Raw genomic sequence first — 17916 nt, 5'->3', positions numbered from 1 at the left:
TTTGTATGAATTTTGCTAAAGTTAACTGTAAAGAAACACCTACTGACTTGCAATTTAAGGGGAATCTATTCTCCCCATTTCCAAAACATGATATGAATGGGCACTGACTTGTGGAGAGAATAGATATTTGTATGTTTGAAATGTGTGTTTTAGATAAATAAGATTGGGTGTTTAAATTAGCATATATGTGGATTTAATAGCACTAAGATTATCTTCAAATGAAACATCTCAAAATTCCTATTTGGTTTTTGTGCATTTTCTTTCAAAATGTAATCATGATTTTAGTGCGTTATATTTGCTGAGTCTTCATTCTACATTTACTCTGGTCACATTAAAACTGCTGCCATACTTTTTGGGTGTTAAAAAAAAAAATGTCTACAGCCCACTATTTAAATTCTGGAAAAGGTAGTGGATGTTTTCTCCTTTACCACCTTAAAAACAATTCTTTTCAAGGTACAGGACCACTAAGCCTGCTACAGCAGAACAAATTAGTTGGTACTTGGTTTGTTTTTTCCAAAGCACATGAGACCCATAAATCCTGACCTTCCTTGGTTTAATTTTTTTCTCCCACATAACAAGCTTTTATTTCTTTTTATTTTTTTTATTTTTTATTATTTTTCTTCAGAAAATTTATTTATTTATTTTTTGCACATATATATGATATATAAAACACTTTTCTGAGCTTTTAAACATAGCTGAAACTAATGCATATAAGAAACTAAACCAAATGATATATTCATCGTAATGCTAATTGTAGTCCTAATTCTAAACGTATGTGAAACTCTTACAATACACTGAAATTGAACATAATTGCACATATATATGACATGTAAAATACTTTTCCAAGCTTTTAAACATAGCTGAAACTAACACATATAAGAAACTAAACTAAATGTTATATTCGCCCTAACACTAACTGTAATCCTAGTTTTAAATGTATGGGAAAATCTTACAATACACTGAAATTGAACATAATTGTACATATATATGATATGAAAACACTTTTCTGAGCTTTTAAACATAGCTGAAATAAAAGCATATAAGAAATTAAACTAAATGTTTTATTTGTCCTAACGCTAACTGTAATCCTAAATCTAAACGCATGTGAAACTCTTACCATACACTGTAATTGAACATGATTTCACATATATATATATGTAAAAAACTTTTCCGAGCTTCTAAACATAGTGAAACTAACATATATAAGAAACTAAACTAAATGTTTTATTCGTCCTCACGCTAACTGTAATCCTAAATCCAAATGCATGTGAAACTCTTACAATACACTGAAATTGAACATGATTTCACATATAAATGATATGTAAAAAACTTTTCCGAACTTCTGAACATAGCTGAAACTAATGCATATAAGAAACTAAACTAAATGTTATATTCGTCCTAATGCTAACTGTAATCCTAATTCTAAACCAATGTGAAACTCTTACAATAAACTGAAATTGAACATGATTTCACATATATATGATATGTAAAAAACTTTTCTGAGCTTCTAAACATAGCTGAAACTAATGCATATAAGAAGCTAAACTAAATGTTATATCTGTCCTAATGCTAACTGTAGTCCTAAGTCTAAACGTATGTGAAACTCTTACAATACACTGAAATTGAACATAATAGCACATATATATGACATGAAAACACTTTTCCGAGCTTTTAAACATAGCTGAAACTAACCCATATAAGAAACTAAACTAAATGTTATATTCGTCCTAACGCTGTCATCTTAATTGTAAACATATATGAAACTCTTACACTGCAATTGAACATGATTTCACATATATATCATATGTAAAACACTTTTCCAAGCTTTTAAACATAGCTGAAATTAACGCATATAAGAAACTAAACTAAATGTTATATTTGTCCTAATGTTAACTGTAATCCTAATTCTAAACGTATGTGACAGTCTTACAATACACTGAAATTGAACATAATTGCACATATATATGACATGTAAAACACTTTTCCGAGCTTTTAAACGTAGCTGAAACTAACGCATATAAGAAACTAAACTAAATGTTATATTCACCCTAATGTTAACTGTAATTCTAATTCTAAACCAATGTGGAACTCTTACAATACACTGAAATTGAACATAATTGCACATATATATGATATGAGAACACTTTTCCAAGCTTTTAAACATAGCTAAAACTAATGCATATAAGAAATTAAACTAAATGTTATACTAGTCCTAATGCTAATTGTAATCCTAATTCTACTTATGGACTTCCTCTCTTCTCTGGTTCTGAAGTCTGCTTCTTTTTTCTTCTTTATGATTTATTTTTAAAAATTTTTCTCTAAGTGTTGGCTGTGAATTCATGAATTTTTTAAAATTCTCTTTATCCTGAAATACTTTTATTTCCCCATTGATTTTGAATAGTAGTTTTGCTGGATAGAGTAGTTTTGGTTGGAAGTTATTTTCTTCCAGGGTCTAAATCATGTCGTACCAGTCTCTCCTAGCATTCCTGACCTGGTTTGTATATTCTGGGGTGATTCTTATTGTTTTGCCTCTATATGTTACCTGTCCTTTTGTTCTCACTGATTTTAAGATTTCTTCCTTGGCCTCTATGTTGGTCATTTTGGCTATTATGTGGCATGGGTAGGTCCTTCTTTGGTCCTGTCTCAATGGTGTTCTGTATGCCTCCTGGACATGAAGATCCAAGTCTCTTTCCATGTTTGGAAAATTCTCTGAAATTATTTCTTTGAAGAGATTATGGATGCCCTTGGTCTGTACCTCTATTCCTTCTTCAATGCCTATTATCTGTAAGTTAGGATGCTTCATATTATCCCATATTTGCTGGATGTTTAAGTTTAAGATTTCTGTATATTGCTGACCGTGTTTTTGGTTTTGGATGTACTGTATTCTAACATTGACATTCTGTTTTCCATTTCATCTAATCTTCCAGAATGTCTTTCTATTGCTGTCTTCATTTCATGTATTGACTCTTTCATTTCATTCCAGACATCTTTCTGATTCTTTCTTAGTGTTTCCAACTCATCTTTCATCTCCTCTAGACTTGTTTTAAATCCTTTCATCATATTGTAAATCAAGATTCTGAACTCCCCTTCTTACATTTCTTGTAGGTCAGTATTCGTGACTTCTGTCGTTTCTCCACTATTCCTGGTTCTCTTATTTTCAAAGTTCTCAGGCCTGTTCTTCTGTTGTCTTCCCATTGATTGTGGGTATTGTGTATAGACCAGTCTTAGTAGTAGGGATTTAGAAGAGTTAACCGGTAAGCAGTACTTTTTTGAGTGGTGAGAGTTGGGTGATGGTGGAGTAGCAGGGGTCGGAAGTTAAAAACCATGAACACCAAAGTTTTGTTTCTCTTCTTCACAAAATGACAATAAAAAGTAGCCAATGCCAATGGTTGTTGAGTACACTGTTGTGGACTCAGTGAACTAGCTGCCACAACTGAAGGCAATATGGCACCGCTGCCACACCCTCGGTAATATGGTACCACTGCCACACCCTCGGCCGTGAGGCTGGCATGTTTCTTTTCTGGTTTTGAGCTCTAATCTGAGACCCTGAAGGGCGTGCTGAGCCCGGCCCCTGGGAGCTTTAGACATTCCTTGCACCGAAAAAACTGGTGAATTACACCCGGCTGTTCCGCCGTTGCTCACCTCAGCTTACTGTCCGCCTCTCCTCTCTGGAGCCTGGTGGGCTGTTGAGTGCATTGGTCTGCAACCATCCGGTGAGTTCACTGCTGCTGCCGTCAGTATGGCACTGCTGCCATGTCCAGGCCATGAGGCTGGTGTATCTCCTCTCCGGTTCTGAGCTCCGGTCTGAGTCCCCCTCCTCTCTGGAGCCCCCATACCAAGCTTTTATAGCAAGAGAATAAGTCACATGTTATTAAACCTTTAACTGGCTGGCATACTTTATTGTTTTTACCGTATACATTTTGCTGAATGATACTAAATATAGGTTAGGTATAATTGTCCAGAACAATTTAATGCAGCAGAAATGTAGCACAGGTGCTTAGTACCAGCTTCTCACTTCCCAGAGACCTGAACTTAAATTTGGGTAGTCTTGAGTTCCTACTTAAATTCCCAAAGAACACACTGGTATTCCTTGTTTATATTTCAACCTAAATCATATTGGTATGAGTTATCAATTTGTTTGAAAGACCCTGGTTGAGAAGTTTTAGATAACAAGGATATATATATATATATATATATATATATATATATATATATATATATATATATATATATAAATGTCTACTGTATTGTGCCAGCTAGTGCTTACAATTTCACTGGAGCCCTAAGTTTGTGCCCTGCTGTTGTTCTTTCTTTGGCAGTTGAACGATGAATTCAAGATTTTTTTTGGTTTTTAAAAGTACTAAGCAAAATAAGCAATAAAAAGGGGAATGGGGCGTGCTAGTGTTTGAATATGCTCTCTTGTTGCTCAAATTCTGTGCCTCTGTGCATTATTAATATCTGAATACATGCAATGCCAGCATGGAAATTGGTCTTCACAGATACTGCAGTTTTCCAGAAAACACAAATCAATAAATGTAACAGACAACATTCCATTTGTTAATGGGCATATGTGAATAAGCAGTGTAGAAAATAGGCTAATAATAGAAAATGGTTAAGTCCTACATAACTTTAAGTGTGGATATATAAATGGACACTGTCAATGTTCATAACTTAAACCTGGTCAAAATAATACTTGGGAAAGATTTTATTAAATCTGAGCTAAATTGTAAAAAAAAAGTGATACAGTTATATATCACACCTAAACTTCAACATTTTTTATTTTTCTTGGGTACTAACAAAAAAAAACAGGAATAAATGTTCAGAATAAAGAGGTGAGATGTTGCTATTGTCTAAGATATACAAGAAAAATATTATTCCCCATTTCTAAGAAAAAGTCCAGAAAAGATAAAAAGCCTCCACAAAGTAGCTACATACAAGATCAATTTACAAGAATAAATCTGCATTTCAAGACACTCTCAATAATCTGAAAATTAAATTTTTAAAAATCACACTTAACAATAGTAACTGTCATTATAAACTAACAGAAGTCATTGTGATAATAAATGTGCAAAATGTCTATGAAGAAAATGATAGTGTATTTTTTTATATGTAAGAACTAAGTTATTTAAAAGATAGCATTTTTGTGTAGGAAAATTCATTATAAAGATCCTTTTTCTTTTCAAATTAAACCATAAAGTTAGTATTTAATGGAGATAAAGGTTGTCAAGTATACAAATATGCTTTTATCTTTTTTCATTTTCCTCTCTGTGACCTGTTCATCCAGAGGCCTCTACTAATTTAGAGACAAATGAATTTTAAGCAAAAAAATGCAAAGGCAAAAATGGAAGTTCATATTCTGAGTTCAGAAATAGAATTTTTGATTCCACAGAAAAGTATTGTTTTAAAAACCAAGATTTATTGAATGAGGAAGACAGTTTCTAAGTTTTATAGCTTCTCCTTTACATTTTGAGAACTAAGGCTAACTGACTAGGTTGTGTGGGTTTCTTATTGTCAATAGTGTGGATAAGACACCAAGTTCCTGTAAGATGGGGGAAAAAAAGGCACAGAGGACTCCTAGGGACCCTTGTGAAAGGAAATAAGGAAAAAAGTAAACAACTGATAAATACATCACCAAGGAGTAAGTAAATAATATAGAGTTGTACAGTATAATAGAGATTTAAAATAATAAAAAGAAGTCACAGACATGCACATATTATACAATTACATTTATCCCAAAAACTATGCCATAGACTATTTACTTCCCAATAAATCTGTGTCTATAACTGCATTGCTAATTGCTATCTATTTTGCATTGTATGAATATGTTATACTTTTCCATTGCTTGATACTTAAATTTGTTTCATATTAATAATTTTTATATCATAATAAATTATATTAAGCACATTCCTTTGCATGTGTTTGATGTTTATTTTTCAATTATCTCTTTTAGTTAAATTAATAGGACTAGAATTATGGAGGCAAAACTTTAAGACTTTAGTACAAATTAACAGGTGACACTTCTAAATGGTTCTATAAGATGTGTGGTCAGCTCTGGGATCAATGTTTTATACACACATTTCCAAATACTTCTACATCCCCAACCATTTTTTATTTTGAAATAGGCTTTCACTAGGTTCATGAGGGTCTCACTAAGTTGCTAAGGCTGGCCTTGAACCTGTAATTCTTTTTTCTCAACTTCCTAAGCACTAAGATTACAGGTATACACCACCACATCCAGTTAAGTTTTTATTTTTTCAAGGGTATTTAATTATTGTTGCTGCAGTAGTAACAGTAAGCCTCCTTTCATTTGACAAATTAAAAAGGCCTTCCCAGAATCAGATTAGTATAATGAAATACAGTAGGCCTTGCAAAATCAAACAAATTGAGGTAAGAGCCAGGTTCATATCTGAGCCCTATTTTATAATATCTGCATAAACTTGGTAAAGTCACTTTATCTCTCCTACTCTTTATTTCTTCATTGTAAAATAAGAGTAATATGGTCTATCTTTGTAGTAAATAATATATATAAAATGTCTAATATAGTTCCTGACACAGAAAGCATTACATTTTTATTTCGGTTTCCTCCCTTTATTCTAATAAAATTAATTATTTCATTTAGTGAACACTACTGCATATGAAAGAAAATGTGTTGGCTAAAACCCAGCAGCAGGGCTAGGATTCTTGAGGGGCTTTCATCTCTCTCTCTGCCTGCAACTTCCTATAGAATCTTGAGCAAAATGCCAGCTGTTCCTGAAATGCATTTTTCTTGCCTTTAATGGGGAAATGTGTTGCAAAGTTTCACCGAAGGCTAATTCTGTATATATGTGCATTTTTCTGTAGACAAGCTCCAAAGCTGTCAGTGGAGTTTCAAAGAGCCTGCAATGCAATAATGGCTAGTAATGCTTTAGCATCTAGATGGCCTCTGAAATTTTATCCACATCCTACACTCTGATTCATATGAAGCTCCTAACTGGCTCTTCTTCTTGGTTCAATATAGTCATTAATATATTATGAAGAAATGTAATATCTTATTGGTGATGTTCCAATCAAAATCCATAGGTTTTTTGTTGTCTTTCTTACCTCCTGCAGTTTTTTTTTTTTTTCACAGTTCCCAAGAGAAAGTATGGCAGCGCACTGCTACATCAAAGGCTCTGTTTTTCCAAGGAACTTCCTAGACTATTATTCTTCTCACTCTTTTGGTTCTTTATTTTTTCATGTTCTATCTCTTGGCCAATTCATCAGAGTACAGATTTAAGTAATAGGTGGCAACATATTGCAACACTCACTGCCAACATACATGATTAAGAAAAGAGCCTGTGGTTTTCTGAATCTTCGGTTCCTTTCTTTTTCCTTTTTTGTGTTTTTGTTTTTGTTTTTCTTCCTCCTAAATCAGGGTTCTTAGACTACATAAAAAGATATTAAGGTCAAAGTCAGATTATAATCTCACCATGATAAATATGAATACTAAATGCATATGATTTTGCTAGTAAACAATATATTTACTTGTAATTCAAATTATGATACTTAAATTTGTAACATGTCGTGTTACAAAGCTACAGAAGTAAACTATTCTGTTAATATCTAGCAAGAGTCAACAATGTACTCTGCAAGGAAATGTAAAGAATAGAATTATAAACCTGAATTCTGCCTTTAGGAAAATTATCAATTATCAGGGTATGTAGACATCTAACATATGTGTGCAAATAACAATAATCTAGGGTAATTAGTAGTAAATTTGAATTTAATGCCAATAGAAAAGCCACTTATTTGTCTAATAATTATAAGTAAAGCTTTAAAATGGGATAAAGGAAGAACATATCAGACAATTGTTAACCACTGAACTGAACTTGAGTTATAAATTGAGTTTGGACACATAGACACAGATAGAGGTAATGACACTAAGCAGAAGAAAACTCGGAAGGACTTAGGCCTCTTCAGGACATGCATTTATTTCAGCTCTAGATATTATTTCTTGACTTCTTAGAGGCAAGATACATAAGTGGGAATAGTAATTAATGAGAGTAAGTCTTGCTAGATTGTGGAGGATCTTGAAAGACAGAAGTTTTTATTTCATTTTCTGAGCCCTGAGAAAACATGGGAGATTCATAAACAGGAAAGAGATGTGATCAGAGTTCACATTAGGAAGATGAATTGGGGGTAGTAAATATTTCTTGCTTCAAGCTAGTTTTTAAATCTTGAGCAACATGGGAGTCCTATATTACCACTGGAAATCATTAGGTTTCAGCAGATTAAGCCCCTGATCCTTAATTCCAGTAGAATCACTTACAAGAGACTCTCAAGGAAGACTTTGCTAACCAGAGTTGAGGTGGCGTTGTGAACAGTCATCCTATGAAGATTCCTTTGTATTGCTCTTAATGAAGAAGAAGGAGAAGGAGAAGGAGAAGGAGAAGGAGAAGGAGAAGGAGGAGAAGACGAAGGCCTGGCGTGGTGGTGTAATCCCAGCATTTGGGAGGCAGCCTCAGCTACTTAGCAAGGCACTTTGCAACTCAGTGAGACTCAGTTTCAAAAATAAAAGAACTAAAAAATAGGGCTGGAGGTGTAGCTTGGAGGTACAATGCCCCTGGGTTCCATCCCCAGTACCACAAAAAAAAAAAAAAAAAAAAAAAATATATATATATATATATATATATATATATATATTTAAATAAAGCAGAGAAAAGAAGGCAGCCTCAACTACTAAGACTTCTCATTTGTCCTCCCAGTAGCCTGTGGGGGCTCCATATGACCTCTGAAGAAATAGCTCCTGCAGAGACGGCCTCAGAACATTCCATGCATACAGGTTCAGAGGAACTTCCTACCCCCATTCACTCCTTTTTCACCCCTATATATGAAATTCCCAGCACCAAGTAGAATCCCTGCCTTTTCCTCTTCTACTTAAATGCTGCCAATTCTTTCTCTGAAACACTCCCCAAATCTGTCACTCTGTTCTACATCCAGGGCCATGGCTGATCCCGGTTTCTTTTTTAACTAGTCTTCCACCCTACTATATATATGATTTTACTCTAAGCTAAGCACTTTGCTTAAATATATATAAAAAAGGTTGACAGTGTATCTCAGAAGTTGAATTCCCCTGAATTTAATCCCCAACACTCTCCTCACTAAGTAAAAAATTCAAACAAAAAATACTTAGCTCTCCTACTTAACTATATTCTCTGAGATAAATTCTAGAACTGTTTACATGGTACTTAAGAGTGTTCACACTTGCCAACCCAGTTTACTTGTCTTGTCTTCATAACTAGATCCTCTCCCCCTTCCCCACCAGACATCAACACTGAATAGTGCTATAGAAATAATTGATAAATTTTTATTGACAATATATCAAAGTGCATCTCATTACAACCACAGAATGTCATCCCTGGTGGCTGAAGTGGTCTTAGTGCTAGAGTTTGTTCCAGGGAAAAAGAGAGAGAGAGAGAGAGAGAGAGAGAGAGAGAGAGAGAGAGAGAGAGAGAGAGAGTTAGTTTCTATTTGTATTAGTGGCCAAAGGAAGAAAGTTCTGGATAGGAAACAAATCTTGAATTTATTTTCTCAGGGTTAAGAAAGAAGAGAGGAACACACTTCAAACTTTAAAGTAAGAACAGCTTGTCTCTGCCAAGAGCAGGACTCAGCAGAGATGTCCAAAGGGACTGAGAGAGCAAGAGTAGACCCAGAGACAAGGATGTTTCAAAAGATGAGTATGTATGTCCATAGTTCTTGCATTGAGGGGAATAAAAAGGCACTTCTCAAGGAAAAATAAAAGCAGCCTCTTCACATCCTAGTGGGTATTGCATATTCTTTAGAAGGAGATTCATAATTCAAAGACATTAAAATTCTTAGCTCTATCTGCAAACTGCAAAGATTAAAAAATTCAATAATAGCTGTCCCCAGAAAAACCAAGAAGCAGGCCATGAATCCTGATCTCTACTTTTTTTAATTAATTTGTTATATGTCTTGGTAATTTGCTGACATCCTGGTTTTCATTATCTTTATCAGTGAAATCACGGAATTGGACTAAATAACCTTCTACTTCTTTTAGGCTCAAAAGACCTACGATTCTAAGAAAGGTAACTTTGACCCTGTATCTAGATACTCTGTTGGAGTTTAGGTGTGTGATTGTGTGTAGAACTGTGAGAGAGTCCCATGCTTTCTCAACAAGTATTTACTGAGCAGTTACTATGTGCCAGAGACTAACTTAGAGACAGGAGCTATAATAGTGAACAAAATAGACAAAGCTATGTGCATATATGTTTCTATTACATTGAACTTCACTATGATTGCAATATACTAGTAAAACTATTTTTAAAAATGGGACAATTTTTTTTTGCTTTTGAAAAAAGTTTTTATTCATTATGCAAAGATAGTATCAGCTATAGGTAAAAGAAACATATTCTAAGTTTAAAATTAATCTTCCACTTTGAAAGGTTCCGGACTTTGTCTTTTTACCTTACTCTTTTAAATATCTCACTCCAACAAGATGCAGACAAGTTTCTTTTCTTACTTTTCCTTAAGGTCATATTGGGACAATGAGAGTTAGTTCTTCAGAATTTAGTAAGCTGGAGATTTAATCACAGAATGATGCATGTAACAATACTACAGCAGCAAAAAAAAAAAAAAAAAGAAAAGGAATTTTAAAAGAACAAATTTCAGATTTCTAACTCTGAGATGTAAGAAAACCCTCTTAGGGCACCTTAAATTTAAAAGACCATGACCTTCAGATTCAGAATGAAAATTATTAAGAATCATAAACCATATGGGCACTGGTGATACAGCCCACAGTTATATCAGGGATAAGCAGAATCTCTGCATTTTAAGTAAAGGAACAGTTTAATAAAGGCCAGGGAGGTATTTTAAACTCATGTCCATGGCAAGTAAAATGATTCTGATACAACTGCTTCCCTTAGAAACATATTATCACATTGATACCTCTCCAAGGCTTATTAGCCCTCAAACTGTTCATACTGAAATTTGCCTTCATACTATCACTTCTAGGAGTAAATCTCTCAGAAGAATAGGAGTACAGACTGGATACAATGGTTCTGGTGCTCTAGTTGTCTGTCATGTTGCCCAATGTTCAATGAGGACATCAGCTAATCCAGAAATAGATTGTCAATTCTGACTCTAATACATTCTTGAGATGTACTTATGAAACAATTTTTGTGGTTTAGAAATGCCAAAACTACCTACACTTTGACTCTTAAGGACATATTTTACTTTACAAAAGGAAATATAATAGGCTACCAAAAATAAAAATCTACAGCAAATAACTAATATTTTAATGTTTTTATAAAAACAATTCCTTTCAGATACTCTGATTAACTTTTAAGTGAAATAAAAAATTTCAGTATTATTTAATACCAATATTTCGCACAATTTAAGATATAGCCATTGAATTTAGCATTTCAGGAAAAATTAAAAGAAAAAAAGGAGAATGTTAATTCTCTAAGAAGCTATGAACCTAGTAGTTTAGTTTTTCTTGACTTCTTTAAAAAAAAAATTAGGCCCAGAACTTTAGTTATCCTAATTAGCATCCAAATCAAATTGTTTGTGTGTGTGTGTGTGTGTGTGTGTGTGTGTGTGTGTGTATTCTAAATAAAGGATAAAACATTTTGAATAAATCTAAGACCCACTGATTCGACTGTTTGTTTAGAATCTGTTTTACTGGGTTTAGATGAGGAAAACTTCAATAAAGTTAACTGTATATTGAGTTCCACTGATTAAAAATGCAGTTTTAAAACTTCTGCTTTTGTGGTACATTTTTAGATTATATCATAAATTCAAAGCACAATACTGTAAATACTATACTGTTCATAGGTACTTGTTGGAGATGTGAATGCTTGTATTCAAAGTATTTAAATTCTGACCTTTCAAAATAGGCTTTTAAAAACTATTGTTTTGTTTGAAAATTAGTATTTGCTTTTAGACTCTTAAAATGCCAATTCCAGCCGGGCATGGTGGTGCACGCTTGTAATTCCCGCGCTTGGGAGGCGGAGACAGGAGGATCGCACAGGTTCGAAGCCAGCCGCGCTGGCGTAAGAGATGCTGTTTCAAAAATATAAAATAGATCTGGGAGTGTAACCTGGAGGTAGAAGGGCTTCCAGGAACCCCAGTACCACCAAAAAAAAAAAAAAAAAAAAAATGCCAATTCCAATAAAAAAAAATCCTGACAGATATATCCTAAAAGCTATTCCTGACAACTATTTTGCAATTTCAAAATTATTTTTACTTCCAATTATTTTACTTTCCACTATATACTGAATATAGAACAGTTTCTAAATAAACATCTAGGAACCGTTTCAATGTGAAATAAAACTAAGATAATCTAATATAACATGTAGAGAAAGTCTGAATGTGATTTATCAAAATTTAGAATTAAGTTTCTATAATAGTGAACAACTTTCAGTCTCTTTGTAATATAAAGCCAGCAATTTCTCTGAGACTAGAAAGTTAGCAGAGAGGATCAGACAGATTTAAGCACTGTCCGACTTCTTCTAAAGTGATGCACTCTTTTATCCTTGAAGTAGTCATCCTGAGTAACAACAGAGTTTCTCAGTCTGTTTTCTGGGTACAGACTGTCTGTATGCTTTGGTCCACAGATTTCTTTTGTGGGGCATTTCCAGAGGATGGAGTAGCTTCATGAACTGCACATTCATTTTGCAAAACTTCAGTTCCTGGATCAACTTCATTACAGTGGTAGTTAACCGCTGTGTAAGCCGGAGGTATAACATAACTCCTTTGTTCTCCAGCAGGCCACTGGTGGCATCTGATAATTATAAACAGGGAGCTGATATCCAGTTATGACCTGAACTGGTGATCTGGGATATGGAGGATAAGCCTGAACATACTGGGTTATAGGATTCATCATGGTTGGAGGCTGCATGTAGGTTTCAGTGTTTGGATTGCTCCAAACACTCTGAAATTGTGGTGGAGGAGGAGGATTAAAAATCAGAGGACGTGGCTGCACATGATAAGAACATAAATTTTGTTTCCTGATTGCAGGGCCCAGTTTCAGCTTTTTACCATGGAAATTTATCTGTGATTCTACTATCTTCTGCACATCCACGTCATTATAAAAGGAAACAAATCCATAGCCTTTGGACATACCAGTTCGATCTGTGATTATCTTCACTTCTTTCACTGAACCATATCTAGCAAAGAAACTTCTGATTTCATTTTCATCCATCCTAACATCAATTCCACCAACAAAAATGGTGTTTGGCATGATTTTGCCTTCTGGTGAAACATAGCCTTGGTTGGTGGTAGCTGATGAAGACTGGGTGCTGGCCTCTCTGGAAATGGTTGAGTTTGGAATCTCAGAATTTGCAGCAGACATGATGGCGGCGCAACAGCCTGCGGGTTCGCTGTCCACCGGCGGGCCAAAAATGGGACAAATTTTTTAATAACCTCTAAAGTTTAAGGAGTGATGGTTGCTGTAAGAGTGTGTGTGTGTGCGTGCGTGCGTGTGTGTGTGTGTGTGTGTGTGTGTGTGTGTTGTGTGCAGGGAGTGGAGTACATTTATTTCACTAACATAAGTGATTCTGAGTCTGTTATCAAATTACCTGCTGCTTGACAGAACTGAGCTGAGTAATGGGGTAACTTTGTATGTGTAGACATGAGTGCAGATAGATATTAGATTCCAAAAATTCTTTAGCACCTCAAATACATAAACAAACACCTGTTTAAAGGTACTGAGTGAACTAGTTCATTGCTGTCACATACAGGCCTCTGATCTGGTATTATACACTATTTCATGTCATGCAACTGATCATCCATCTCTGTTGCATCTGTACCTGAACATAGAAAAATAGCACCAAGATGCTTCTTAGACACATTAAGCCATTCTCTGGCTTCCAGGAAGCTCTGGGGTAACTTTAAATCACTACAGCAGTACAACAATCCTGAATGATCTCTAACCCCCACTATTGCCTGTGGCTTCAGCAAACTGCTTTCTGGACAGCTTTGTCTTCTAATACTATGAGACACTTCAAAGGAAATGTCCACTTCTGACACAGAGGAGAACCAGAGGCAAATCCCCACCAGAATAGCTCCCATAAATACTTTCATTTTCTGATACAGGAACAGGAGGTCACAGAAATCTTATTTGAGTCACTGTGATGGCATTTGTCACAACCTATTGTAATCATTTCTTGTGATTTTTCTCATTACCTGCACAGGATCCTGTATTATTTAGCACATCACAGGGAGAGTATGAGGCACACAGAAAACTCTCTAATTTTTGTTGAAAGGGATACGAAAATTGATTGCTTCTGACAGGAAAAAAGAAACTCAAGTGAAACACATGCAAATATGGTGGAAAAAAACAGTAACTTTCTTTACTCCATAATGATAAAACATCAAATCACTAAACAGTGCAATTCTCAATTTTTGAATACCTGAGATATTTCTCAGTATTTCTTTTTGAAGTTCCTTTTGCCTCTAGTCCTCATGAAGAGAAAGATCTAGCTAACAGTTCTTTTAATTTTTCTCTTAGTATCAAACTTCAAGAAGCCTGTAGTCTGGCTTTTCTTCCATATGGACTGCAAGCTCTCAGTGGGTGCCACTGTGTGCCCCAAGGTTTCATGCCCTGGAAGGTAGGTTTGCATGGCCATGCTCAGGTGCTCCACATCAGCAGGTGGAGCTCAGTCAGAGGCAAAATGTCTGACCCTCATGTAGCTTATACTAAAGGAGAAATATAAATAGGACTTTCTTTTTGGTCATTTCTCTTTGGCTGGACTAACACTATCAGCTTGAAATCCTTGACAGATGATATAATTAGTAACAACCAAGTTATAAATAAACTTGATGCTGCTTAAGCTGACAACAATCTGTTTCCAAAGTAATACCCCCATTTCACCAAAGCAGACACTAAGGGCTAAGGTAAAAGTCTTTATGAAAACTACCGGCTGATAAGAACTGACCTGAAATTGCATCTCAGGAAGGATGACTGCAGACGCTTCTTCAGTAGGTCTTTGGGGTCAATAAAATTAGATCTGAATTTTGACTCTGAAGCCAGGTGACCTGAAGCAAATTATAAATTTTCTACTTTACTGAGTGTCCTCATGTGCATAGTTGAGATGATATAACCTACTTCAAAGCCTTGGGATCAAATACATGATAAGTATAAGTGAAATACTTAAAACGATTCCTAAATACTCAATAGATTATAGCAATCAATAACAAGTAACCCATTTATTTTCATGTTTCATTATCTTATACTTGACAGCTCGGTTAACATACACCTGAAGTGGCATGTTTCTCACACCAAGCAAAATGAGGACCCAGAAACAGACTCAAGGAAGCCCAGCCATGGGGCTCCTCGCTCACTTGCACAGGGAATTACATAGCCTCACTAGTCTGGTGTGCTATTGTGTAAGCCATTTTTGAAATCTTGTCCCTTTGAACACACAGAAGTCAGGAAATGCAAAATTAACATTCCCAGAGTAGCTATAACTCAGTCACAATGCACTCTGAAGCATAAATTTCACTGAAAGTACAATAACATAAAATACAGAGCACACAGCATGGGGGAAGTTAAGAGTGTTGCTGAGGTCATAAATCTGAATGTCCTGTCTGGAGTGCATTTTGGTTGTTACCTATGATACTAAATTAACAGAGCGTTCACACTAGAAACTGCGACATAATTCAGAGGCTGTTGAGCCTGTGACTGAGACACTTTTCTCTATAGGGACCTTTTCGCAAATATTCACAAGAATTTAAAAAACTAACCCTCTCAGAAGAAGTATTAGTCCTCTGGGGAACACAGCCAAACCCACCTAGTAGGAAAGGATTTAACCACTTATTTTATATCAAGCTCTGAGAGCAAGCAACTTCTTTTTTTCAAATGCTACACCCCTAAGAGGAAGTGGCTTACCCACTGCTGGCCATCACTGAGTTTTCTCTGTGGGCCTTAGGGGGTCAAATAAATCAGTGCATGCAAGTTGACAATTTGGACATTTACAGTCAAAATCGGTCCAACATTCCTTCAGGATGGAATCTGAGGGAGACTTGTCCCCCTGGTCCTTAGGATTCACACTCTGTCAGAGGCCCAGAGAAAAGGGAGTGGATTGATGGACTGTTCAGAGGGCAAGAGGTCTTCCTCTTAGTTCCAGCTCTTCTTCCACCTAGGCCTGGATTTCTTGCTTTTTAAAAATGTCATAATGAGCCGGGTGTGGTAGCGCACGCTTGTAATCCCCGCGCTTGGGAGGCGGAGACAGGAGGATGGCGCTGGTTCAAAGCCAGTCACGCTGGCTTAAGAGACCCTGTTTCAAAAATATAAAATAGGTCTGGGAGTGTAGCCCAGAGAAAGAAGGGCTTCCAGGAACCCCAATGCCACAAAATAAATAAATAAATAAATAAATAAATAAATAAATAAAGTCATAATGACCATTTATAGCACTGAGTGCCCAAATATATTCCATAAAGCCAATATCACACTAATACTAAAACCAAATAAAGACAACTCAAGGAAAGTAAACTACAGGCCTATATTGTTAATGAAATTAGATGCAAAACTGCTAAACAAACACTAGCAACACACATTCAAGACCACATCAAGAAAATCATACACCATGACCAAGTAGGTTTCTTCCCAGGAAGGCAAGGCCGTTTCAACATACAAAAATCAATCCTTGTAATTCATCATATAAATAGAACAAACATCTAAATCACATGATCATTTCAATAGATGCTGAAAAAACATTCAACGAAATCCATCACCCATTTATACTAAAATCACTGCACAAAATTGGAATAGAAGAAACATAACTCAATATCATAAAGAAAATATACAATAGACCCACAGCTAACACCATATTAAATGGGGGAAAACATCAAGAATTCCCCCTAAAAATAGGAAAAACCACATTAACACCACATCTTTTCAATACATTATTTAAGACTCTAGCCAGAGCAATAAGGCAAGAAAAGGAAATCAAAGGAGTATGAATAGGAAAAGAACTCAAACTTATTTGCAGATGACATGATACTATACTTGTGGGATGTTCTCCCTAATATGTGGAAGCTAGGGAGGAAAAGGGTGATAGGGTGAACTTTAGAAGAGGGAGGAGAAATCATAGATGAGCAAATAAAGTGACCTAATTAAGGATAATGGGAGGTGGGCAGAGGGAAATTTCCTAAATCACATGATGTTCATTAGAAAACATATCAAAGTCAATCACTAAGCCACATGAAAAGGAGGGGGGGATATGGTGGGCATTGGTGAAGAGCTAAATAAGTGATGTGTGGATGTATACCTCTATCATCTTGTATTCCATTAAGATATATTACTACAATGTACCAATAAAAAATAAAAAATAAATGAAAAAAATCATAATGATAATATTTCATCAGGGAAGAAACCACAGGAACCCTCATGAGCATACCCACTCTGTGAAAAGATATTCTTTGGTCATAAGGTCTAACCTTAAAATCTTTTATGCACATCTTACAACCTGAGAATAGCCCTTCTTAAAGAGTCATTATTCTTTATCTTGAGCATTCTTCTAGTCTCAAAGAGGGCAGAGAGAGGCTATTCATTTCTCTATGGGAAATGGATCTTTCTAGGAACCATTAGCAAACAAGACAGTCAGAAAAGACCCCACGTAATCTTCGTTTTTCTTCTGTCATATTTCATTCTTCCTCTGAGAGTTAATGCTCATATAAACAAAATAAATAAAGGTAAATAAAGTGTCTGGCACATGGTAAATTCTCAACATACATCAATTTTATTTCAGTTACCTGTGCCACATATGTAGTGACCTCTCTCCAAGGGCAGAGCACTCTTTCTACCCTCTTTTCTATCCTTTCCTTTCCATACAGAACATGGAAAGAGATTATGCTGCTCAGGGTTTAAGTTAATCCTTAAAGACCTTCCAGAAACTAATTCTGTAAGAGGCTCTCCATTTCTTTTAGGACATTTCT

General features: G+C 35.3%; 1 protein-coding gene across 1 annotated transcript; it reads right to left on the bottom strand.

Moving 5' to 3' along the window:
- Window positions 1-12457: 12457 nt before the first annotated feature.
- On the bottom strand, window positions 12458-13330 carry LOC308272958 (deleted in azoospermia-like; the record flags this gene model as incomplete). The annotated part of the gene is given in 3 exon segments (XM_080710007.1): window positions 12458-12564; window positions 12567-12751; window positions 12753-13330. Coding segments are annotated over 3 exon segments (870 nt in total).
- Between the last annotated feature and the right edge of the window lie 4586 nt (window positions 13331-17916).

This window comes from Muscardinus avellanarius, assembly GCF_963383645.1.
Source record: "Muscardinus avellanarius genome assembly, chromosome: 14".
Lineage (NCBI taxonomy): Eukaryota > Metazoa > Chordata > Mammalia > Rodentia > Gliridae > Muscardinus > Muscardinus avellanarius.
The sequence above is the reverse complement of the archived record's forward strand: the minus strand, read 5'-3'. Positions and strand labels throughout refer to the sequence as shown.